Source organism: Balaenoptera borealis (genome assembly GCF_965194805.1).
Source record: "Balaenoptera borealis genome assembly, chromosome: 3".
NCBI classification, from domain to species: domain Eukaryota; kingdom Metazoa; phylum Chordata; class Mammalia; order Artiodactyla; family Balaenopteridae; genus Balaenoptera; species Balaenoptera borealis.
The window spans coordinates 87,928,187-87,954,885 of NC_138866.1; the positions used below are offsets into that span (position 1 = coordinate 87,928,187).

Consider the following 26,699-nt stretch of genomic DNA (forward strand, 5'->3'; position numbering starts at 1 on the left):
CCTGATCCAGCCTGAAGATGACCCCGCTGGCCGCTGTGGTGTCTGGCCCCCGTGTCCGACTCTTTGCCTGCTTCCTCAGGCTGGGCTGTCAGCAGGCCAAACCACTTCAGCTTCACACAGGGGCCAGCCTCGCAGCCAAGAACCACTATGAGGTGCTGGTGCTGGGTGGGGGCAGTGGTGGGATCACCATGGCTGCCCGCATGAAGAGGAAAGTGGGCGCAGAGAATGTGGCCATCATTGAGCCCAGCGAGGTAAGTCTCCCCCTTTTGAGTGCATGTGTGTGTGTGTGTGTGTGTGTGTGTGTGTGTGTGTGTGTGTCGTGCACATGCATGCGTAGGATAGGGGCTGGGTTGGGGATGACTGTCATGCCTAGGCCACCATGTTCCCAGGTTAGTGCTTCTCTTTCTGGGCATAAAAAGCAGGTTGTCCCAAAGAATTGGGAGAAGGTGGGGGGAGGGGGAGAGCGAGGACAGATCTCTTGGCCTATGTTCTTCTCTCTGTTAGTTTCTTAGGGCTGCCATAACAAATTGCCGTAAAGGGGGTGGCTTAAAACAACAGATAATTTACTCTTTCGCAGTTCTGGAGGCTAGAAGTCCAAAACCAAGGTGTTAGCAAGGCCATGCTCCCCTTGAAGGCTGAGGGGGAAGGGGAAGCTGTCTCATGCCTCTCTCCTAGTTTAGGTGGTTGTGGACAGTCCTTGGTGTTCCTTGGCTTGTTGTAGATCGCTCCGATCTCTGCCTCTGTTTTCACATGGCCTTCTCTCTGTGTGGCTCTTGTGTCTTCACATGACCTACTTATAAGGACACCAGTCATTGGATTAGACGTTAGACAGTCTGATGGATAGACATTAGAGGTCAAGGACATTCTAGTCTAGCATGACCCCATCTTAACTTGATTACATCTGCAAAGACCCTATTTCCAAATAAGGTCACGATCGCAGGTCCTGGGGTTAGGACGTCAGCATATTTTTTGGAGAGAAACAATTCAACTCGTGTCATCCTCCACCTTCAGTCTCATGTCCAGAGGAAAATCAGTGGCCGTTGCACCTTCCTTTCCCTGTTCCAGTCTGGAGAAAGGGTGATGAGTTGAGGGGCGGGGGGGGGGGGGGGAAGGTAAAAACCCACTGAAAAGGTGTCAGTGGGTTTGAGAAATATAAGTGTAAGAGATTATAAACAGATTATAAAGCAGAAAAAGCTAGCAGACACGAGGAGGGAAGTTGGGAAGTGTTTGTAAAGCACTATTTCATGAAAAATATTTTAAGATTGTCCAAAGCTTCAAAAAATAGTCAAGCATTTTGGCGGTTGGCTTAACGTTTCCTAAGGAACTGGGTGTGCACCAGTGGGAAGCTGTATCTTTGGGAGGAAAAAGCAAAATGGATCTGGTGCCGGTTTGGTGGAGGAGGGTAGAGCAAGAAAGGCACGGTCCTTTTCAGGAAGTCTTCTCAGTACCAAACGAGGCTGCCCAGGGCTTTTTTGCAATCTCCAACTGGTAGGTTGTGACTTGTGGGGAGACTGGAGGACCCTCTCCGTCTATTTCCTCTTAAAAGTGACTTTAATTCAGGGACAACATTTGAAATGACAGTGGTCTGAGAGCTGTATCAGGTGGCCTGTGGTGGATTGTAGCTAACGCATGGAAGGCCTCCCGGTGGGGCTACTCTTTGTGATGAGACAGGCCCCTCCAAGGCACTGGACACAATTCAGGAGGCCAGAATGGGGTCTGTCCCGCTCTGTGAGGAAGTGCGTGACAGGGGCTGTCGCAGGAGCTGCCAGCGGCTCAGGCCTTTGGCACTTTCCCTCCTGTGTCTGGTTTAGTGACTGCTAGAGCTTGTGCTTGTTTGCAGTCTAAAAAATAATCCGAGTTTGTATTTTCATTCCCTTTTCTGTTCAAGATGGACTTGAAATCGTTGAGCTCTCACAACTGGAGACCTCTGCCCCCCTTATCTTTGATCCCATGCATTATGGCTGTAGGGAGATTGCAGAGCTGTTCCTTATGTTCTCTTCACTCTCTGGGGGTGTGGGCAATTCTTTCTGGCCAGTATGAGGCATTTTGACAATGTTGAGATCTCTTGGTCCCCTGGTCTACTCCATGGTTGCATTGGAATTCTCAGAGACCATTAAGCCAATATGCCCTTTGGCCCCGAGCCTAGAACTTTCACAACTAACTGAGATCAAGAGTGGACCATCTGAAGCAGAAGAACTCCAGAAAATACTGGAAGTTTGGGTATCATGGTAGGATCTGATGCCTCTGAGAAAGGAGAAGAGGGATCCTAGTGCTGATGGGGGATGTCTGTAGTCCTCCCCATGGGCTTGGGAAACACAGTGGGAAGTTAATGAAGTTTTGAGCATCCCCAAAGCGGCAGTAAACTTTTCAGACTTACCTCACAAATTTCTGAGGAACCATATTTAGGTTTTGGGGCTCACTTTTTCTTTATATCCGTGCACATAAATGGATTAATAATGTGTGTGTGCTTATATGCATGTATATGTAACATGTACATGTTAAACACCAAATCTTAAATCTGTATTATTTAAGCAATAAATAATACAGTGCTCACTAAAGATAGTTTATGGCTTTTTTTGCTGATCTTGGCAGAATTCTTTCGTAGGTGACTGCCCTTCAGAGCTTAACACAGTAGGAGACATCAGTGGAGTCGGTGGCGGGAAGACTAACCTTCTGGAGACTTTTCTCTGTGATGCTCCAAGGGTCTGGAGGGAGGAATTGAGAGAGTCTAGCTCATGTACTTTCAGCTATGACCCTTTGGATCGGCCTCACATTGAAATGAATCTCCAAATACTTTGTTCCCTAGAGACATTTCTACCAGCCAATCTGGACCCTGGTGGGAGCTGGTGCCAAACCATTAGCCTCATCTGGCCGTCCCACAGCGAGTGTGATTCCATCTGGTGTAGAGTGGATCAAAGCTAGAGTGGTTGATCTGAACCCAGACAAGAACTGCATCCACACAGACAACGACAAGGAGGTAACCGTCCTTTGGCTTTTGTTAACCTGAGGGCTTGTATTGAACGCACAGCCGTTATCAAACTGGACAGCTTCATGGTAAGAGGGCGGTATACATGTACGTGTGTGCGTGTGTGTGTGTGCTGAATACTGCGTGAGATGGGAAGGCGTGTGGGGAACAGAGGATGGGATAGATGGAAGGACGGAGTGATGCTGAATTAATAAATGAACAACGAAGACAAGTATTTATTGAACACCACTGTTTGTCCTATTGCTTGGTACAGTATCATATGCCTGAATTTTTATTGAACAAATACTACTGCTCTGTGTGAAAATACCAGGTACCTCCCTCCTTTTTCCTTTGAAGCAGCCAGCCTCTCTATCTGACCCCTGGTCCTGCAGAGGAAGGGGGTGTTGGGAAGTGTCCATCCCAGTCACACTCGGGGGAGCTCGGCCAGAGCTGTTAGGGAGCTGTGTGACTGCGGTGGTGCCAGGGCTGAGAATTGCTGCTGCTGCAGCTTGAGGCTCATGGTTGCTTGGCACCATTTAGAAGTCTCCTCCCCGCCCCCCCCCACCCCCAGCCACACAGGGATCACAGCTTTTCAGCAACTGCAGCCCCTGTGTCTGACTGAGGGGATGAGGGCAGGACAGTGAGAAGACAGGCTTAGGAGCCATCGGGGGATCGTGTCCCCTCATCTGCTGCTGAGCCCAAGACAGCCATCGTGCCGCACAGGCCTGTTCCGGGCTCCCATGGTTCTTGGGCCCCCAGGGTGTTATTGGCCTTAATATCCTGACCCGGCTCCCTCCAGACTGGGCACTCCAGCATTTTCACAGAACTGTAGAATCTGAGAGTTGGTGGGAATCTTTCAGATCCAACCCCTTGCTCTAAGCAGGGACCATTGGCTCCAGGCATTCTCAACCTTTCCTTAGGTCATGGATCTTTCTGAGTGTGGATCTTAATTAGCCCAGTCTAGAAAATGCATATATGTACCTAATTTTGCATTTAATTTCAAGGAGTTCAGAGATTGTTTGCAGCCTTTCCCTGAACCCTGATCAACCCTGAACCAACCCTCCTTCCCCCCTTCCTTCCTCCCTCCCTCCCTCCCCTCCCTCTCTCCCTCCCTTCCTTCCTTCCTTCCTCAATATTTATTAAGCATTATTATAACCTAGGTACAGTTTTAGGGATATATAAGTGAATGAAAACAGACAAAAATCCTTATTGTCCTGGATTTTATATTTCTAGTGGAGGAAGACATACAATAAACAGTAGACATAATAAGTTATATAATGTGTTAGAAGGTGATGAATATTCATTTAAAAAAACAGAGCCTAATTACTGGGATTGAGGCACGTGGGGTAGGGGGTTGAATTTAAAATGGGTTAGTATTTACACTTTCCAGGGCCAGGGACTTCTCTGACAAGTTATCCCTCTTCATTTTTTATAGACAGACAGGTTATATGCAAGTTCTGCCTTTAATGAGTCAGAATCTACCCTCCTGTAACCTCTTTTTTTGTTCTTTCTTGGGCCTCCAGGGTGATAGTAGCCATAATACTGTTCTTGCCCCTTATTCTTCCTGTAGTGTGGGAGAGAAAGCCTTCTCTCTTTTCTGTGGAGAAACCCTCCAACTATTTGAAGGTGGCTCTTAGAGTCTGTGTCAGTCTTCTCCTCAGGTAGACTTGTCCTCCTGTCTCCACTTTCCTCAGATTTCATGAGCTCCAGCCCTCTCACTACCCTCTTTACCCTGCTTGAGACATCATCTGGCTTGTTTTGTCCCCATGATCCGTGGCCCCTAGAGGTGCCTAGAAGAGTAGCCAACACTACAGAACAGCCCAGAATAGAGTGGGACATTCTCTCCCGCAACTAGATAGAATCCAAGCTAGCGTTTGCCAAGTTATCACAGTGCTGATTCATGCTGGGCTAGAGGTCAGTTCAAACCACTGGGTCTTTTTTTCACATGATCTACTGTCAAGTCAAGCATCCCGCATCCTAAAATATATACAGACATATTTATTTATTTACATTAAATTAAAAATTTTATATATTATTTTCTCCCTGTTGAAACGCTTCCATATTTTCCCCAGCATGTCCAGGAGAGCAGACTGGATTAAACACAAGATTGTTCTCAATTCACAAGATTGAGTTTTGGGGCTCGTTTCCCTTGCCAGTCTGCTGCCAGATCACGGGACCAGCGGACTTGTATCTTCTAATACACATCCCCCTTTGGTACAGCAGTGCCTGCCTCCTAGTCAGACCCCTTTGCATTATAGGAATAGCTCAGAGTCCTCTGTGATTGGGTTTGTGTGTATCTTAAGGAACATAAACTTGTCTTATCTCTTGAGAATGAGAGGCACTGGGAGGTGCTTTCACTTCTGAGTCCTGCTTAGACGTCTAAGGCCTAGACCCTTGGGAGAGTTGTAGAGTCTTGTTTTAGGGCTGCGAAAGAAGTTGGTATTAGTTGGTGAGACTCTTCTCCGAGATTTTTTAAGCAAAAGTATTGCATAGCCAGATATCAGAAATCTACATACAATGTCTCTTCTTCTTGGTTTTGGTTCACCCTCCCAGCCTGCCTGGATCTTTTAGATTTTTGATTCAGACATCCAGTTAGCAATTTTTCCTTGCCATTATCCATGATGGTTTCATTTAAGTTCAAGGTTTTAATTCTTTAACATGCCCCTAGAGAACTTTTTTCTAGCTTACATAAATCAGTCAATATTCTTTTGAAAATATTAAAAAATTTACCAAATCATTTCCACTCTTTGTTTACACTTTCCTATCCTATTTACAATGTGAGGGTACTGCTGAAATCCAGCCTCAGTGTGTCTGTGTCTCTGACTTTTCCCTGATTCAGAGTTCTGTGTGTTTGGAATGTGTCCCCCAGGCCCCGTGTAGACTGGTCCTTGCTCCTTCTCCAGATTTAACCTGGTTCTGTTCTCTTCCTTGTTCCTACTCCAGCACACTGGCCTCTCAAATACCTTGGCCTCCTTCTTCCCCAGGACATTTGCACATGCTGCTTCCACCTCTTCCCCTAGCTAACTCCTGCTTATCGTTAGCTTAGAGATGACATCTTCAGGCAAGCCTTCCCTGATCTACCAGACTAGTCAGGTTCCCCCTTGACATGCCATCACAGCATTCTGTGGTTTAGTAATTATTTGTGTGATTATCTGGTAATGTCTGTCTTGCCCACTAGACTGAGTTCCTGGAGGGGTAGGAACTGGGTCTTTCTTGTTCAGCGTTGTATGTCCAGGACTTAGCACAATATCTGTCACATAGAAGGTGTTCAGTAAATCTTTGTGATCAAGTAGTGCCTCAGTTTCTTCATCTGTAAAATGGTACTACTAACAATACCTACTTCATTGGGTTGCTGTGAGGATTAAATGAATTAAAGCATGTAAAACATTCAGAACAGTGCCTTGTACAGAGTGAATGCTCAAGAAATGTTGCTGTTATTATTTTTTAAAGAATACTTGAAATAAACAAATGGGACTTAATTAAACTTAAAAGCTTTTGCACAGCAAAGGAAACCATAAACAAGACAAAAAGACAACCCTCAGGATGGGAGAAAATATTTGCAAATGAAACAACAGACAAATGATTAATCTCCAAAATATACAAACAGCTCATGGAGCTCAATATCAAAAAAACAAACAATCCAGTTAAAAAATGGGCAGAAGACCTAAATAGACATTTCACCAAGGAAGACATACAGATGGCCAGGAGACACCTGAAAAGATGCTCAACATCACTAATTATTAGAGAAATGCAAATCAAAACTACAATGAGGTATCACCTCACACCGGTCAGAATGGCTATTATCAAAAAATCTAGAAACAATAAATGCTGGAAAGGGTATGGTGAAAAGGAAACCCTCCTGCACTGTTGGTGGGAATGTAAATTGATACAACCACTTTGGAAAACAGTATGGAGGTTCCTTAAAAAACTAAAAATATAACTATCATATGACCCAGCAATCCCACCAGTGGGCATATACCCTGAGACAACCATAATTCAAAAAGAGTCATGTACCCCAGTGTTCATTGCAGCACTATTTACAATAGCCAGGACATGGAACCAAGCTAAATATCCATCAACAGATGAATGGATAAAGAAGATGTGGCACATATATACAATGGAATATTACTTAGCCATAAAAAGAAACGAAACTGAGTTATTTATAGTGAGATGGATGGACCTAGAGTCTGTCATACAGAGTGAAGTAAGTCAGAAAGAGAAAAACAAATACCATATGCTAACACATATATGTGGACTCTAAAAAAAAAAAAATGGTACTGATGAACCTAGTTGCAGGGCAGGAATAAACATGTAGACATAGAGAATGGACTTGAGGACATGGGGTGGGAGGGGAAAGCTGGGGTGAAGTGAGAGTAGCATCGACATATGTACACTACCGAATGTAAAATAGCTAGTGGGAAGCAGCAGCATAGCACAGGGAGATCAGCTCGGTGTTTTGCGATGACCTAGAGGGGTGGGATAGGGAGGGTGGGAGGGAGGCTCAAGAGGGAGGGGATATGGGGACATATGTATGCATATGGCTGATTCACTTTGGTGTACAACAGAAACTAACACAGTATTGTGAAGCAATTATACTCCAATAAAGATCTATTAAAAACAAAAGAATACATGGAAAAAAGGAAAAGGAAATATTTATTGAGTATCCACCCTGTGCCCACAGAGTATTTGACTGCTGACTGATGGAAAGCAGGTTTACAGTCTGTGAACACATGCTGATGCTTTTCTTTTTCTAAATTATTACGAGACATCTATTTAGTAGATGAGCCTGGAATTTTGAAATGTTTAAACATCCTATTTACTAAATTGTTAGTGTCAGAATTTACCTCCCCCATCCCCTGTATAAAATTAGAACACTTGCCCATATTTAGCCTTCCAGCGGGGTCTGCACTGTTCTCTGAAATTGCTCAAAAGTTTTGTCTACAAGTTTTTGCAGTTCCTTAGAGTTAGGTCTTCTGGCCTGGAAGCTTGAACTCATTCAAAAGACTTGAGGCTTTCTTGTGTTGTTTGCTACTTTAGGGTTTATTCTCCCTTATTTATTTATTTTTTTTCATAATCTTAAGCATGTCTGTTACTAGTCCTTAAAATAATCAATATTATGCTCTACTAGAACCATCAAGGCAGGCACAAACCAATGGCTTTTCTTGCTGACAGTATGCATATGTCTTACCTGTAGGGCACCACCCCCAGACCCCATGCCATCTCTGACCTCACACCCTGAAGACTCAACACAGTTCACTCAGCCATTTAATGGGCCTGGTACACCTTCCTACAGACCAAGGAATTTAAGGGCACCCGGTCTCTATATGGGTAGGCAAATCATACAGGTGAAGATGTATATATTATCTGTCCACTTTGATAAACTGTATTTTTCACAAGCAACTGAAATCAACCATCCACCTGTCCTTTCATCCAACAAGCATTACCAACTTCCTCACTTTAATTTAGTGACTGTGCTAGATTCTAGGACTATAGGGAACAAGACATAACCTTTATCGTCTAGGAGCGTTCGATGTAGTGAGGAGAACATTGCTGCTGTATAACACAAGTGCTTCTCTGTTTGGTACAAGAATGTGGCAGTGACCACCTGTGGCTCCATTCTGGGCTCCTGTCACGGCAGTCATTCTCCAGTTTTCTAGGCAAGTCCTTTCACTTTACATCCTTCTTGCTTACACTCTTGTGCTTCAACTTGTCTTCCTTCTGATCCTAAACCCCCATTTCCATCACAATAAATATGGATACTTTTGCCCTCAGCATGGGTAAGCACAATGCCCATATTTAAAGAGAGGAGTTTTAAATTCCAAACAGATCATTAAACAAGATCAGGTAGGTTATATCACACACATCCTTTTCAGTGACCCTCAAAAGAGCAGTTTCTCAGTTACGATATTGATCCAATTCATAGGACAGGTCAGATTTGCTTGGGATTCACAAGTTGCCTGATAGCTTTTAAAGAAAGCTGATTGTTTTTGGAATATCACTCAGCCATAAAAAGAAACGAAATTGAGTTATTTGTAGTGAGGTGGATGGACCTAGAGTCTGTCATACAGAGTGAAGTCAGAAAGAGAAAAACAAGTACCGTATGCTAACAAATATACATGGAATCTAAAAAAAAAAAAAAAGGTTCTGAAGAACCTAGGGACAGGACAGGAATAAAGACGCAGACGTAGTAGAGAATGGACTTGAGGACACGGGGAGGGGGAAGGGTAAATTGGGACGAAGTGAGAGAGTGGCATGGACATATATACACTACCAAATGTAAAATAGAAAGCTAGTGGGAAGCAGCCGCATAGCACAGGGAGATTAGCTCGGTGCTTTGTGACCACCTAGAGGGGTGGGATAGGGAGGGTGGGAGGGAGACGCAAGAGGGAGGAGATATGGAGATGTGTGTATACATATAGCTGATTCACTTTGTTATACAGCAGAACTAACACACCATTGTAAAGCAATTATACTCCAATAAAGATGTTAAAAAAAAAAAGAGAGCTGATTGTTTTAAGACTTGAAAGTCATCCTCCCACTCTTCAACATGAAAAATGTTGTGTTAACACAAGCACTAGGGAAGCACTGTGGCCTCTTTGCTGTTGTTCTCCACTGTGTAAAAATACAGGCGTCTCGAGCTCCCAGAGGCCAGGCAGGTTATACAATATTTGTGAAGCAGTGAGGTGTGAGGCAGCAGAGAACGGTGGGCATGATGGCAAACTGGAACGTGCATCCCTGCCTGCTTTCCTGCCCACTACCCACAGCCCCAAGTCAGTCACGGTAAAAAAATGGAAACGCAGTGTTGGCCACGCACATTTGGGGCCTGAGTCAGCCCTTGGGCTGCCACTTTTTGGGTCCTGGTCTAAAATGTCATTTTTTTGTGTTGCAGATTTCCTACAAATATCTTATCATTGCTCTCGGAATTCAGCTGGACTACGAGAAGGTACTGTTTTAAGCTACTTTTATGTTACACTGGCGTACTTATGCTACGATCAAAACCGCATTTAGTTGCTTTACATTCGTTTTGACAAGAAAGAGTATTAAGAAATCCCCTTCTAGTTTTATTTCTCAGCAGTCTTTTTATGGTTTTAAAAAAGTCTTCTCTAAGATTCTGTCAATGATCATGATATGTTCTAGCTTTAAACTTTAATCAGAGTTCAGCATGTCCATGGCCTGATGGTAATGCTTGCAAAATAGCAGCCTTTTCCACACTTACAAGAAAACTACCTTTCTCTGTAGAACTTAGTTGGTTATATTACAGATAAAATTTTCCTTTGAAAGTAAGATTTAGATTGTGAATTCTTAAGCAGACTTTAAAGGTAGAATACCAGCAGTTAGCTTACCAGGAGCTGGAAGGATGTCTGAGTTTTGTTGCATAGAGCTGGGTTTTTTAGTATGAAGTGACCGACACAATATAAATGCTGCCCTAGAAGTTCCTTAGACCTCCCTTTTCAGGGAGCTAGAGAACCAGATGCCTTCTGACAATTGTGAGATTCAAATTTATTTTCCTAAGACATAATGGGGTGAGTTAGTAATTATGATTTCCAGAAGCTTATTGGGGACTGTGGATAAGTAGCTGAAGCACATAAAGCATTGTGATGACCAGGTCACAGGTTTCAGGAATGCGGTCCAGGTGAGGGCCACATCTGAGTTGGATCAGCAGGGTCTTTGAAGTGTGTTTCTGTGTAAAAAACCAGAATCATGACATGTCCAGGGTAGGGTGTAGTGAAAATGACCTGGGACGTGTTCTGTGAAGGTTTACACAAGCCATGAGTTGGTGTGAAGGTGTGATGAGTTTGGTGCCATGGGTCATGAGCCTCATATAACGACAAACTGTGGAGGAGACTCTATGGAGAAAGGTGCCAGTTACAATTTCTGGGATGTCCGTGCCTCTTAAAAAGCCCACCAGAGTTGACTTAGCAAAGACAGCCCATCTCCACCATCCTGTCACCCTGACAGCCCGGTGCCGTGAGGGGAGGACTGTTTGAAGAGACCAGCGTTGAGAGTTCTTAGCACCCTCTTGCAGTAAACCAAGAAACAATAATATTTAAAAGTGGGCTTCCCTGGTGGTGCAGTGGTTGAGAATCTGCCTGCCAATGCAGAGGACACAGGTTCGATCCCTGGTCCGGGAAGATCCCACACTCCACGGAGCAACTAAGTCCGTGAGCCACAACGACTGAACCTGCGCTCTAGAACCCGAGAGCCACAACTACTGAGCCCATGTGCCACAACTACTGAAGCCCGTGCACCTAGAGCCCATGCTCCACAACAAGAGAATCCACTGCAATGAGAAGCCCGTGCACTGAAACGAAGAGTAGCCCCTGCTCGCCACCAACTAGAGAAAGCCCGCGCGGCAGCAACTAAGACCCAACACAGCCAAAAGATAAAATAAATAAATTTATAAAAATAATAAAAATAATAATAATAATATTTAAAAGTAACTGTTACTATGGAGTCTCTACTATGTACAGGGACCATGCTAGGAATCTAATACTGATTCCTCACAACTGCTTGTGAGGTAGATATTTTTATCTCCTCTTGATAGATGAGGAAACTGAGGCTAAGAGAACATGAATAACGTTACCAGGGCTACTGTGTTACTTAGCACTCTTTGCAGATACTAGAAAACTACCCAGGTTAGTGTAAACAAAAAGGGATTTCTTTGATGAGGATACCAAGGTGTTTGGATCTCGGGGGCAGGAATGTAGTTGGGCCTCCAGAAGGGCTGGATCTCTGATCTGGGCTCTGTTGAACCGCAGCAGCTTCTCTCTGCCCAGCTGCCTCCGCCTCTTTCCCCCACCAGCTCCCGAGGGGGTCTCTGCAGCGCCGTGTCCTGCTTGCTGGTCTGCTCAGTGCAGTAGGACGGTCCACAGCTCCCAGCGCACAGCCTGTTATCTCATCTCTTTCTCAGACTTTCCCAGCTCCTTCTGCTTCAGGGTTCCCAGAAGCAACTTGGATTCAGTGGCGTCATAAACTGCCCTTTATGACCAAGTCTCCTTAAAAGGAACTTGGTTATCACTTTATGGCACCCTTTTCCTTAACAACAACTTCTTCAGACTAGAGAAAAACGAGGAAGGCAGATTTGCTGTTTGTTTATCTCTTGGCTACTGAGTTTTTCTTTGGGAGCCAGGAAGTGTGGAGGTCCTGTGGGAAGAGCCACAGGCAGTGGTCAGGGGCCTCGGTATCTAGTTCTGTAAGAGTCTAGGTGGGTGTCTCAACCTTGGTCTTCAGTTTCCTCGTCTGTGTCTGTGGGTCAATAATATTCCACCCCCTCCCTCAGAGGAGTATAGTGAATGGAGTGAATATTAACATAGATGTGAAACTGCAGAAACATTAAAATGCAAGGTGATTTTATGGTAATAAATGGTTACTGTTGTTGAGACTGAGAATATTACAACTACTTAAACTGCAGCAGAAGATATGGTCAGTAATCAGAGGAATAGTTGCTCTTAATGTTGGATGCAATGGAGGAGACCATAGGACTCTGTTTCCTTGAGACCTGAGGAATAGATGTTGGGTGACTCTGCAGGTGGGTGCCCTACAGCCTGGAGAACAGGCTGAAGAACAGCCTGGGGAGGTTCTGAAGGATCAGGCCATCTTGATGACTGTTTTTGATGGTTCCCTGCTTGTGCTTGAGTCTCTTAACTCACTCCTTTCCATCTTCATTGCATTGTATGAACCTTCTAACATTTAAGACAGGGACCAAGTTAATCTTCCTGGCAGGAATACACTAATACTTACAAAGCACTACCACGTAAGTGTCATTTTTCTAATCACCTTACACGCTTGGTCTCCTTTATTCCTGCCAACAACCCCACAAAGCAGTTACTTTTATCCCCATTTCACAGATGCTGAACATGAGCTTCTCAGTGTGCATCAGAATCACCTGCAGGGCCTGTTAAAACAGATTTCTGGGCTTGCCTCTGAGTTTCTGATCCAGTAGGTTTGGGGTGGGGCCTGATAATTTGCATTTCTAACAAGTTCCCAGGTGGTCCTGTTCTGGGGGCCACACGTGAGACCCACCAGCTGATTTATTGGGTAATTCACACAGGATCACAATGCTTGTAAGTGGAAAAGCTAGGACTCAGGCTGGGTCTGTAGGGTTCCCAAGTCCATGCTTTTAATTTCCTGCCTTTGCGGCCTTTACCAAGAGCTGGGCCTGGTCCAACCTGATACAGAGTAATTTAATTTTGTTAATCACTGACAGTATGGCTCTTGGTTCTGCCTGTTGTTCTTTTTCTTCCCAGTAAGGCAACTGGTTCTCCGAAGAGGAAGTAAGCCTGGCTTCTTGTCCTCACTCTGATGGTGGGAAGAGATAGGTTCAAATCCTGGTCTCCAGGCCAGGGAGGCCGAGGGTTTCCGCCGGGCCAAGCCTGTTCTGTGCTTTGACAGGTGACTGCGGGCACCACAGCTCTGGGCTTAGCAGATCCCTCAGCCACCTGCCTGCTCCACTGTGTTTGAGTCCTGGGGCTAATGATTGTGCTGAAATACTTGAGAGGTTGTAGAAATGGCAGAGAACAAGGACTCTAAACACAGACTCCATTTGCACTTCTGTTAAATAATAATTTCTTTGTGTGCTTTGTTGCAGATCAAAGGCCTCCCTGAAGGTTTTGCCCATCCCAAAATAGGGTCCAATTATTCAGTTAAGACGGTAGAGAAGACATGGAAAGCTCTGCAGGACTTTAAGGAGGGCAATGCCATCTTTACCTTCCCTAATACTCCAGTGAAGTGCGCTGGAGCCCCGCAGAAGATCATGTATTTATCAGAGGCCTATTTCAGGAAGGTATGCTTCTTTTCCAGGGATGGAGACAAGGAGGGCAGAAGGAATTTCATTTTTATCCATGTCAAAATACCTTTTTTGTTTTTAAATTTTTGTTACATATGTACAAAATTATGTAATTGGAAGTTTACAAAATAGAAAAAAAGGAAGAAGTCACTCATAGTCCAATTGCTTTGGTATAACTGCTGTCATCAATTTGACATGTACTTCCATTTTTTTCCCTATACATGTTTTTTTTTTAACATGGTTATAATCATACTGTACAGACAAATTTATATGTATTATATGTTATTAAATAGTCTTTGTAATATGCTTTTAAATGTGTGTATAAAAGTCTACTGGTAAGATATGTTAGAGATTGTTTAAATATATCCGTGCATTTGCACAATTAGTTGCACATTGTTCATGTTTGTACATAATATCCTCAGCTGCTCCCGCTCAACTTCAGTGTTATGAATATTTTTTGGCTCTTTTTGTATATTCTTGGGTGTATAATAGGCAAACTGCCAACTCTAAAGACAAAAAATTGTTCACTTAGAACTTTGGACCTTAGTGGAAAGAGATGTTTGGGTGGGGATGCTTTCTCAGCATTCCTCAAACACCTTCAGGTGTCCACAGCTCAGGTACACCTGGTGAGAAGCTGTGGAGAAGCTGCTGTCGCCCTCCTGCCCATGTGTGGGATGTCACAGTTGGTTTACCAAAGCACGGTTTGACTTGAGACAGTGACAGGATTCAAAGCAGCCTCTGGTTCTGTAAAGGGACAGGTGGGCAGAAGGGGAGGGGAAGGTGGGACTGAAGAGGTGTTGAAAGTGTGCTTGGAGCCCAGCACTGGGAAGGCCTTCCCCTGGGTTATGTAAACCTGCCCCAACCCTGTGGGGTGGGCAGTTAAGGAACAGGTCCACCATCGCTGCTGTTTCTAAGAAAAGGTCACTCCTGGGTCATGAGAATTTCGGGTTGGCACAGCCTTTTGAGGTTCTTACCCACCCATCTTCTTTCAAATAGTGTGATCCAGGTGAGCAAATCCTAAAAGGAGCTGAACAAAAGAAAAGAGTCAGAGGTTAGCTTTCTTCCCTCCTGGAATTCTCTTTGCATAACATCTCCCAAGTCTTAGATGGCCTGAGAGGAAGGTTCTCTTTCAGGTGACTTAAGATCTTAGGCACTTGGTAGGATACCAGCCTCTCTGAAACATATGAACAATACTAGAGTGTATGAGCCAAGGGGACGGGAACTTTGTTTTGTTCACTTCTGTCCTCTCAGCACCTAGAATAGTACCGGGCCAACTCTAGGACCTCATTAAATGTTTACTGAGTGAATCAACAAATGAATATATGAATGAACAATTCAGCTCTCTCTTCCCTTGGACTTGACTTTCATCTCTGGCCCTCTTTGAACAGGATCCACCTCAACACCTGAATCAAGTTGCTCTTAGTTGCTGTGTCACTGACAGAAAATGAGGAGGCAGTGGATTGGTCCACAGCTCACCCACCAGCGCATAGTGATGGAGAAAGCTGGCGAGGTCTCTTCTGAGGGTTTTAAGTCTTGTCTAGGTTAAAAAAAAAAAGGGTGGCTGGAGTAATACTTTGATGTTGGTTGTTTCTATTCTTTTCTTTTTCTCAGACGGGGAAGCGATCCAAGGCCAATATCATTTTCAACACTTCTCTTGGAGCAATTTTTGGGGTCAAGAAGTATGCAGAAGCCCTGCAGGAGATTATCCGGGAGAGGAACCTCACTGTTAACTACAAGCAAAACCTCATTGAAGTCCGAGCTGATAAACAAGAGGCTGTTTTTGAAAATCTGGACAAACCTGGAGAGACCCAAGTGATTTCAGTGAGTGTGGAGGTGAAGGTGTCAGCTGAGCAGTGCCATAGATGCAGGCGACGCTGAGGCCCCCACTTCCTTGTCCATCAGCATCATGTGCTTGGGAGGCTGGTTACAGTGAGCATCTAAGGGTTGCAACAGGGGAGACGGTGGACCAAAATGGGTGGGGAAGAGAAAGAGATAAGAGACTGTGTCTATGGGAGGTGAGCAGGGTTCATCTACCGGTACCGAGTGAATTTTTATGCTATTTTGTGTGTACTTCCTTGGCATTGAGTCACTTGAAGCTGCCAAAAATATTTTACAACTTCAGTTATTGCCTAGAGTTTAAGAAAGGCTCCTTAAATGCAGGATTTGGTGATTGTCTCAATTTATGGTTTGTGAGAGTCAGCCCTGCTTGTGGGTAGTTCAAGAGTGATGGGTATCTTTCATCTGTGGAAGGGGCTGTCTTTAAACATCTTTCGCCTGTGCCTGAAAGGAAATGCTTAAAAATCCTTGAAAGATCTGGTGGAGCCCCATCCTGCTTGGAAAGATCTAGCCTTTGTATATGGGCTTGGCTTCTATGTGTCTGTTTCTTCTTCTGTGAAGTGTGGGACTAGTACATTAAGAACAAGATGTAAAGGCATCTGGAGAAGATGCATGGAAGCATCATTTGTTTATGTCATTCTGGCAAGAGCTGTTACCAATGAGGAAACAGTACATAGAGTCACAGTTTATTCATTCAGCATTTTTAGAGGAATGAAGGAGTCCATAAAAGGAAATTTTGAAGTGAACCAAAGATTAATTTTGTAAACATCAAAACTTCGCATTTTAAGCTTCCTAGTACAAGCTCTTTTTAAAATGTATTTCACACATCTTTCCTTTCTTGAATGGCATGTAATGACTATCATTTAAAATGTTGCTAATGACTCAAGGTCATATTTTAAAAAACTTTGAGTTAGAAATAATCTCAAACTTAGAGAAGTTGCAAAAATAAAAATTGTGCAAAGAAGACTGTATATAGACTTTACCTAGATTCACTTATTATAAAGTTTTACTCGTTGATTTCACTTTCTGTTTCCCTCTCTTTCTCTCTATGTGTAAGTATCATGTAATGTAATGTAATATAATGTATTTTCCCAAAGCGTTTAAAGGTGAGTTATGTACATCGTACAACATGGTCCTTTACCCCTAAATATTTCACTGTGAATTTCCTAAGAGATAGGAGTATTCTCTGACATAACCACAGTACAGTTATCAATTCAGTAAATTTAGCATGGATACAATATTTTAATCTATGAGTTACAGTCTGGTTTTGTTGATTGACAAGTAGCATTTGTAGTGCCATCCCCTCCAGGACGGAAGCCGGTATAATTGTCATGTCTCTTTAGCCTCCTTTAATCTGGAATGTTTCCACAGCCTTTCTTTGTCTTCCATGACACTGACATTTTGGAATAATACAGCTCCCTCCCACCCCACTTTTATTTTTTAATAGAATGTTCCTCATTTTGGGTTTGTTTATGTTTTCTTCTGATGAGTTTCAGGCTCTGCTTTTTGGACTGAAATACGGCATAAGTGGTGTGTCTTTCTAGGGCATCACATTGGAAAGCACACAGTACTCATCTGCCCCTCGCTGAAGATGTTCATTTTGATCGCCAGTCAAGATATGGTCCAATTCCTCCACTGTATAATTATTATTTTTTTTCTTCCTTGCTAATAATAAGGAGTTTGGCGGGGGTGGGGGGGGTGCAATTTCAGACCATGCAAACACCCTACTCAGTAAAGTGTCCCACTAGATTTAACATCCATTGATGATTTTTGCCTAATCCAGGCTTTACTACGGTGGTTGCAAAATGATGTTCCAGTCCAGCATTCCCTCCACATTTACTGATAGACTCTTGGCATCCTGTCAGCAAAAGCCCTTTCTTCTCATTTAATTAATTAATTATTAGTATGAACTCATGAATTTCTGTTTTTTCCCCCAGTGGTTTATAATTCATCCCTGTCCTTAATTATTTTGGTGCTCAAGTTGTCCCAGATTTGGTCAGTAGGAGCCCTTTCAGGATGGCTCCTATGTCCCTGTGACATGTCCCCATCATATTTTTGAGCAGTTCCTCGCTTTCTGGTGTCACAGCATGTCTCAGGCTCATCTGCTTGCCCCAGCTCAGGGTCATAATTTTTTTTTTTTTAAATAAATTTATTTACTTATTTATTTATTTATTTTTGGCTGTGTTGGGTCTTCGTTTCTGTGCGAGGGCTTTCTCTAGTTGTGGCAAGCGGGGGCCACTCCTCATCGCGGTGCGCGGGCCTCTCACTATCGCGGCCTCTCTTGTTGCGGAGCACAGGCTCCAGATGCGCAGGCTCAGTAGTTGTGGCTCACGGGCCCAGTTGCTCCGCGGCATGTGGGATCCTCCCGGACCAGGGCTCGAACCCGTGTCCCCTGCATTGGCAGGCAGACTCTCAACCACTGCGCCACCAGGGAAGCCCTCAGGGTCATAATTTTGCATAGCTCTTGCATAGTTATGCTCTTAGGGCCTACTGGGTTGTTTAGGGCTAGGTATCACCTTACAAAAGAGTCTCAGACTACTCTTTATTTGATTTTGTGTGTGTCCCCTTTGTGGTTTTCCAGTTTTCTTTTTTCCTGGCTGTCAGGCAGTTGTGACTTTGGAAGGTCCCTCCAGCTTCAGCTCTTTTAAGTCACTATTTCTAATTTTTTATTGGCTGGAAAATGAGATAGCCAAACTCATTACATTTCATGTAAAGTAAAAGCAAATGGGCTATGTGTGAGGGCCCACAGCATACTTTTATGAGCAAAGTGTATGAGCTTGAGTGCATGGACTTAATTTTGTTATTTGGTCCTTTTTACTTTGGTTCTCAACTGTGCTGTGGATAGTTGAGGCTACAGATAGGGACTTGCATAAATAAATGGTTATTGTTCTACTAAAGGGTTTATAAGGAAAGAAGATTATTTGTGCCCTTTTGAAGTATAGGATTTTAGGTAAGATTTTCCCTCCAGACCCAATTCCACTGTTTAAAATATGAATTTAAAAAAATCAACCAAAAGGCTTTAGAGCAGTGGTTCTCAGCCCTGGCTGCACATTGCAATAACCTGGAGAGCTTTTAAAATGTGCTGATGCCTGGGTCTAACACCCAGGGATTCTGGTTAATTGGTCTAGGGTGTGGACTGAGGATTGGGAATTTCAAAAGTTCCCCTAATGATTCTCTTGTGTCACCAGGATTGGACACCACTGCTGTAAAGAATTAAATGTACCCAAAAGCCTGTAGTCTCTGATCCTTCATAGAGAGCTTGTGAACTGGTCCAAGTCTCCTATGTTTTTAAAAATCTAAACTTTTTTTATATCATGGAGTCCTAGAACTAGATGAGATTTTGGAGACTGTCTAATGTAGTGCATTTCCTTATAGATGAGGAAGGGAAAGGTGAAATCACTTGTCTAAGTAATAGCATTTCATTTTTCATTGTAAATGAACCTGTTCCTTCAAGCCAGAGCTTCTAAGACTATCATCTACAGGTTTCATATGTCAGAATCACTAGGGGATTTTGTTAAAGTGCAGATTCCTGTTCTTCTCCCACACCTACTGGATTGGGATCTGGGGGTGGTGGGGTCCAGGAACCTGCATTTTCCACAAGTCTCCCAAATGCTGCTTATAAACATTAAAGTTTATATTCTGAATAGATGATTTATGTTAATGAAGGAGAACCAAGTTATTTATCAGATTCAATTTATGGAAATAATGGATAAAGAACAAGCTACAACTGAATGCTAATGTTAATTTTCAGCAAATCTATAAAGCAGACCCCAGTAGTTCTTTTCTCAAATAAAACTTTCATACCTTTATGATGATTATGTGGAAATATTTAACCTTCCTTCTAGAAAAGATATATGAAATTCACGTGTATTTGTGAAATTCAAGCACATTAACTTTAGTAAGGTTTAGTCCTCAGCTAAAAAAAGTGGTCTGGTTAACTGCAGAAGTATAGACATGGCCTTAATAATTTGGTGGATGACGGTTCTTGACCGTTCCATCTGCTGTCCTGCAGACATGTGCTCAGTCTCCATGTAAATGAACAGACCCAGCCTCAGGGACCCAGGCCCCTAAAGAGCCACCCAGAGTACTTTGCCGAACACTGCCCATTTGCCCCACTCCTTCTACCTTAAGGTTGATTAAGCTTATAATTGTCTGAGAGTGGGAATAAATACAAGTCACCTTCCTAACTCCCTCTGCCACCAATGACTGCCAGGCCCTGGTGAGGGGACAGAGCTCCTTATAGAAACCAGGGGTTGTTGACTATCACAAGGTTAGGATTGTCCTAAGATGCTAAAGTTTTCACCATAATGAAATGTTTTGTATACATTTAAATCAATTTGATATTGCTAGATGGAGTTTATTAAATAAAAGGAATAAAAAGGATAAACTGCAAAATATCATGTAAACAAAAAAGAACATTACATAAACAAAAGAGTTAAATGAGCCATCAGAATTGACCAGGTTTGGTTAGTGCCCTATTGCCAAGGGTAACCCTGATATAGGTTTTTGGAAAAAAAATCCACCCTGCCTCCCACATGGTTCAGTAAACCCAACACTGAATCAGACCCCTCCTTCTTCAAAGTGCTAGCCAATATTCTTGCCACCTTTATTTCACCTTAAATTGGTGTTTTGATGGTCTCCTTTATGTATTTTGAGTGTTGACCCACATTTGGGAATGGTGCCCACTTATGAGCTCCTAACATGGCCTTTACAAGTTTCAGGTGCTCTGAGAACCTCTTTGCAGAATAAAACTGAAGTACCAGACTTTACAAGTCGACAGCTGAGGGTCAGGGAGAGAGCAAATGAGATACACCCCCTGCTTTGTTTTAGTAATAAATAGAAACATCAATGAGTTCTTTCAAAATGTTAGTGAGGTTCACTCCAGTATTTCGGATTCCCCCATGCCTACTGCCCAAGGGATCACGTGCCCTCTGTATAGGGAGACCATGCCAGTTATTATTTTTTTTTTTTAATTTTTTAATTTATATTTATTTTTGGCTGTGTTGGGTCTTCATTTCTGTGCGAGGGCTTTCTCTGGTTGCGGCAAGCGGGGGCCACTGTTCATCGCGGTGCACGGGCCTCTCACTATCGTGGCCTCTCTTGTTGCGGAGCACAGACTCCAGACGCGCAGGCTCAGTAGTTGTGGCTCACGGGCCCAGTCGCTCCACGGCATGTGAGATCCTCCCAGACCAGGGCTTGAACCTGTGTCCCCTGCATTGGCAGGCAGACCCTCAACCGCTGCGCCACCAGGGAAGCCCCATGCCAGTTATTTTATCACGACATTGCACAGGAGCATGGAAAATCTTGGAGTGGGTGTGGATCAGTTTGAGCACTAACTTATACTGCTCCGTGCAGCCATAGTACAGTGTGTGGGTTAGGGAGTTAGGACGGGAGCTTGTGGGGCTATAGAAATAACAGAAGAAACACACATTTGGATGCTCTCCTTTTTGGCAGTATGAAATGCTTCACGTTACACCACCAATGAGCCCACCAGATGTCCTCAAGACAAGTCCTGTGGCTGATGCTGCCGGCTGGGTGGACGTGGATAAAGACACTCTGCAGCACAAGCGCTACCCAAACGTGTTTGGGATTGGGGACTGCACCAACCTGCCAACGTCAAAGACCGCTGCTGCCGTAGGTAAGACCACGAGCTGTGTTTCTTCCCCACCCAACATGATGTCATCCTCAGGCACCGTCATAACAGAAACAAAAGTTGGGCACAAGTGGCATTTCATTATGTGCTAATTATATTAATGAAGATATATTTCATTATCTTCATTAATAATGAAGAAACTTTTGTGGCCTAAAAATGACTTTGGCCTCCCCAACACAGAAGCAAGTTGTCAAGTGAACCTAGTGTTGTGTAAAGAAGAAAGTATCTGTTGAGTGCTTTGCACCAGAGTAGCACGACCTCATCTGCCTTTTCTCTGTCAGAGGGGTGGTTTTCAGGGGAGGGGGCATTAGAGAGAGAGAGGTACCACTTTTCCAGCTCTCTAGAATTCTGTTACTTCTCATACTGCCGTGCTCGCATCCCTGGCCTTCTTTGCCCCCGATGCCAGGCAGGTTGGCTATTTTTCTTCTGCCCGAAACACCGTAAAACTAGGGAAGCATTTGTTTCCCCAGAAAACACATGCAAGTCAATGAAAGCTTGCAGAGCAGAAAATTGCACTGTTAAGACAGATACAGTGGAGAGTGCCCTGATTGGTACATGATTAAGGCCTCAGCCTGGGAAACTAAATTCTTCACGTCGATGTTCTGCTCTAGCAGTGATGGAGGGAATTGCCTTTTAGATTCTGTATTCTGTAGACAGGAACTGTCTTCTTTAGATGCTATGAAACACGGACCTCCCTGCTGACAGGTATGGGAGCGTTTTGTGTGAATTACACACCTGCCAAACATGTGTTACTTTTGCTTGACTATGTCAACCTAAGAAAGACTTTCTAGGAAATCCATTGAATGTCTTTTTCATTATTATTATTACCATTTTAAAATTTATTTTTGGCTGCATTGGGTCTTCGTTGCTGCGCGTCGGCTTTCTCTAGTTGCGGTAAGCAGTGGCTACTCTTTGTTGTGGTGCGTTGTGGTGTGCGGGCTTCTCATTGTGGTGGCTTCTCTTGTTGCATAGCATGGGCTCGAGGTGCGCAGGCTTCAGTAGTTGTGGCACGTGGGCTCAGTAGTTGTGGCTCGCGGGCTCTAGAGTGCAGGCTCAGTAGTTGTGGCGCACGGGCTTAGTTGCTCCTCGGCATGTGGGGTTTTCCCTGATCAGGGCTTGAACCCGTGTCCCCTGCATTGGCAGGCGGATTCTTAACCACTTCGCCACCAGGGAAACCTGTCTTTTTCATTATTAACAGTAATTTTCCCCCAACTTTTCATTTCAAAAATCTCAAATCTATTAAAAATTTGAAAGTACAATGAATACCCATATACCCTTCAGGTATTAACCAGTTATTAATATTTTGTGACTAACATAATAATTAGCCAATAAATTAATATTTTGCTTGATCACTATGTACATTTTTTGGTTGAGTCATTAGAAAGTAAGTTTTGACATCATGATACTTCACCCTCAAACACTTCTACCTCTATCTCCTAAGAAAAAGCACTTTCTCCTCTATACCCACAAGACCATTATCATGTCCAAGAAATTAAGCATTGTATTATAAAATCATCAATACAATCCAGTTTTTATTTCTGCATTTTCCCTAAAAATGTCCTTTATAGCTTTCTCTGCCCCCCGGCCCCAATTCCCCTTAAATTCATGAGCCGGTCAAGGGCCACACTCTGTATTCGTTGTCATGTCTCTTTGGTTTTCTTTAATCTAGAAGCCTCTGACATTTTTTTTTTGTTTTACTTTCATGACATTGGCATTTTTGAAGAGTCCAGGCCGGTTATCTTGTAGAATATCCCACGATTTAGAACCGTCTAGTAGTTTTTGATGATCAGATTCAGATCATACGTTTCGGCAAGACCTCCACAGTGAGGCTGTGTTACCTGCCACTGTGTCACCTCAGGAGCCCCTCATGTTAGTTTTTCTTGTCCCTGGTGAAGCTAGATTTCATCACTGGGTTAAGAGTTATGCTCTAGTTACAATCTAGAGGGATGGGGTCTTCTTAACCTGTTCACATTAAAGTTATTTGCAAATTGGTTTTCATGGAAAATCTAGATGCTTATGTTTTTCTGACTTCTCCATTTCTCATGTAGCTGCCCAGTCAGGAATACTTGACAGAACAATTTCTCTGATTATGAAGAATCAAACACCAGTGAAGAAGGTTTGTATGCCTTGTAAGAATCACTGTCTCAATTGACCATCTTCCATTCTGCATGAAAACAGTGTTTTCCCACAATTTTGCCACTTTCTTAATTAGTTTGTCTAATATGGGCACTTCAGTTTCTGCCTTGGGTATATTCGTGTTATATAATTTCTGTTTTTTCACTGTACAAAAAATTAGAATATACAAAAAAAAGAAAAAATTACAACTGTTCAGAGTAAATAATAAATTCTAAAGTATCTAGATAGCACCATGAAAGAAGCCACTTTCCAACTCTGTCTCATGGCCAATTTTAGTATGATGGCTACACGTCGTGTCCGCTGGTGACTGGCTACAACCGTGTTATTCTTGCGGAATTTGACTACAACGCTCAGCCCCTGGAAACCTTCCCCTTTGACCAGAGCAAAGAGAGGCTTTCCATGTACCTCATGAAGGCTGACATGATGCCGTTCCTGTATTGGAATGTGATGCTAAGGTCAGTGCATTGCCTGGGGGAGAGGCACAGCTGTCAGCAGATCGCACCGACTTGTGCAGGGCGGTTGTTTCCAAAAGGCCTTCCAGCTTCAGGAGATATGACCCCGAGCAGGACTGGCGAAAGGGAACCACCTTGCTGTGCCATGTCTCATAGATTAGTGATGGCAGCCTGAGAAGGGTTCTGAAGCCTCAGCCAGATGTGGTGGGAAAGAGGCTGCCCTGGGTGAGGGAAGGGAGCCCTAGCACAGCTACCACCCACAGGGGATGCAGCCTCTTGTTTTCATTATTGGCAGTGACCGAGTCTTCTGTCTTCCAGGTTCTGGTTCTCTCTTGCTGCTGGATAAATAATAGTAATCACCATAGTAAATCACTTTTGACATGTCAAGTACTTTATCATCTGCTACCTTGCTTTTGTTTTTATTATGTTATAGGACAAAGAAAACATAGAGATTAAGAGCATAAGCTTTGGAGTCTGACCTTTGTTTGAATCACGTGTCTGCCATTTACTAGCTGTGTGTCCTAGGGCCAGTTGCTTAAACTCTCTGTGTTTAAGTTTCTTATCTGCAAAATGAAAGTAACATTGTCTTCCTCACAGGATGGGGAAGAATGAGACAATACATAGAAGAGACAGCTACACAGTAGGCATTCAAGTAGTGAACAGAGTACCAAACTTAATAATTCCTCTTCTTTTGTTGCAAAAAAAAAAATGATCTCATTTGACTTTCCTAAATCCTTTAAGAAAAGTAAGTCAGAATATCGATACCAGTGTTTTTCAGCCAGGGGTGGTTTTGCTCCCCAGGGGACGTTTGACAACATCTGGAGATACATTCTGTTGTCCCAACTGGAGGGGACGCTCCTGGCATCTAGTGAGCAGAGGCCAAGGATGCTGCTAAACCGGACAGCCTCCACCACAAAGAAGTACCTGGTCCAAAATGTCAAGAGGGCCGAGGTTGAGAAACCCTGACCTATACTTAATTCATGAGCAAGTGAAAGTAGAAAGGATTGCAGTCTGCATGTAGTAGGGGCTTTGTTTGGCTGAACTGAGTCAGCATGTTCAGGCTCACATAGCAAGTCAGTGTCAAAGCCAGGACTTGTCCCCTCCTAGTCCTGGGATCTTCCTGCTTCGCTGTCAGCCTTGCTGTATGGCCTGGTAAGTATTTTGTGTGAGGAGCCGCCAGGCTGGCCGAAGTCACCCCCATCTTTTCCGACGCAAAGAACTTCTCCGTGTCATTTCTTACAGGGGTTACTGGGGAGGACCAGCCTTTCTGCGGAAGTTGTTCCATCTGGGTAGGAGCTAAGGATGGCTCAGCTTCTGGATGGCTTGGAGGGATGGCCATCCATCCGTGGATGGCTCCTGGACCAAAATCACAGCCACTGATTGACCGCGAGCAGCATGAAGAACTCAGAATCTAACCCCGTAAAGAATTTACTGCTGGATGATGGTGACCAGATGCCTCCCTTTTCAGTCCCTCTGGACAGCCACCGTGCAGGCTGTCCGGGATGAGCTTGATTCTTTGGAAATACGCAAATGAAAGAACAGACTTCTATTTTTTAAATAAAAGCTTGCCATTGATTGACATTCTGTGAGAAAATTCTATCTTGACTAGTGGAATGAAAAGTTACGGCCCTGGGGAGGAAAAGATGGTGGTGGTGGGATAGCTTACCTGTTATCTACTTCGAGTAGTCAACTGATAGAGGGCGTAATTTCACCAGAACCTGTTTGGATTTACAGGAAACAAGAGTCATTCCAGGGAGAATAGCATTTCAAACAGTGTCTGTGAAAGCCCCGAAGACGTGCGGCCTAGAACTGGTGCTGCGGGGGCAGTGGACCGAGAGCCAGCTGCTGCCCCTCTGCTCTGCCACCACGTTCATGCTGAGACCACGTTCTTCTAGCCGGTGACTGATGCGGGGCAGGGGGTGGGTACTCATGCTGGCCTATTCCTACAGGATGTGGAACTCTTCTTCCTGGCAACTTTGGCTCCAGGATTTCCCATTAGCCTGGCTGAAACTTTCTCAGGACTGCATCAAGCCTGAGGTGGTTCTTTCCCATCCCTCCTTCCTTCCCCTCCTCCTTTCCCAGGTGTCCCTGCCGAATCATGGTCTGAAAGCCCTCCCTTGCCTTCCCCTGTTCCTCCTTCTTTAGCCTTGACAGACATTTCCCCCAATAAATCTCTTGCAAATCTAATTCACTCATGGTCCCTGCTTTGCAGAGAACATACACACAGCGAGGGTGGCGTTGATTCAGTCCCAATTTTGGCCAATAAAATTTTGAATGAGATCACATTGGAAATATTGCAGGAAGTAGATCCAGTTTATTTGAAGTTCAGCAGCAAAATCATTTGTTCCCAACCAGTTTATTTGGAAGCTTGCAGTTTCAGTTCAGTCTGGTATTTGAAAGCTTTGCATGTTTCATATTTATTTATACACTCCACCAAAGGGCATTGTTTAGCAGTCTATGCAATGCCCTAGATTTTTATAACAGTTTAGAGTTCAAAGCTAAACTGTTAACCTAGTTTAGGTAACAGTGTTACCTAGGGTTGCTGAGTCTCTCTGGTTTCCTGAAGTTCCCTGACGACTTTAGAAACTCTGCTTAGGCATTCATTCATTCATTCAGCAAGGATTTACTGAGCTCCTACAAGCTGCCAAGCACTGTCTTGGCCCCGGAGATGCAGTGGCGAACCGACAGATAAGGGCCCTGCCACAGTTTTGTGGTTCCTGAAGGACAGTTTCCTCTCCTTTCCCTGGTTTGCTGGGGTGCTTGCCGAAGGAGGCCTTGCCCTGATTTGGAAAGTAGACTTTCCTCAGTGGCACATGTTCTGAGGACGAACGGGGTACCATCCTAGCAGCAGACCCCTAATCTGGCAATAGA

The 26,699-nt window shown here is 43.9% G+C and overlaps 2 protein-coding genes across 2 annotated transcripts in view; both read left to right on the forward strand.

Moving 5' to 3' along the window:
* Positions 1–122, forward strand: part of BLOC1S6 (biogenesis of lysosomal organelles complex 1 subunit 6) — a 92,975-nt gene extending 92,853 nt beyond the window's left edge. The window contains exon 6 of the transcript XR_014243538.1: positions 1–122. The gene's annotated coding sequence lies outside the window, so the exon portion shown is untranslated.
* On the forward strand, positions 18–25,409 carry SQOR (sulfide quinone oxidoreductase; the record flags this gene model as incomplete). The annotated part of the gene is made up of 9 exons (XM_082388822.1): positions 18–251; positions 2,807–2,977; positions 9,855–9,908; positions 13,554–13,748; positions 15,363–15,572; positions 21,042–21,225; positions 23,289–23,356; positions 23,653–23,831; positions 25,071–25,409. The coding sequence occupies 9 exons, from the start codon at positions 18–20 to the stop codon at positions 25,126–25,128; spliced, it is 1,353 nt and encodes a 450-aa protein (XP_082244948.1). The 3' UTR covers positions 25,129–25,409.
* Between the last annotated feature and the right edge of the window lie 1,290 nt (positions 25,410–26,699).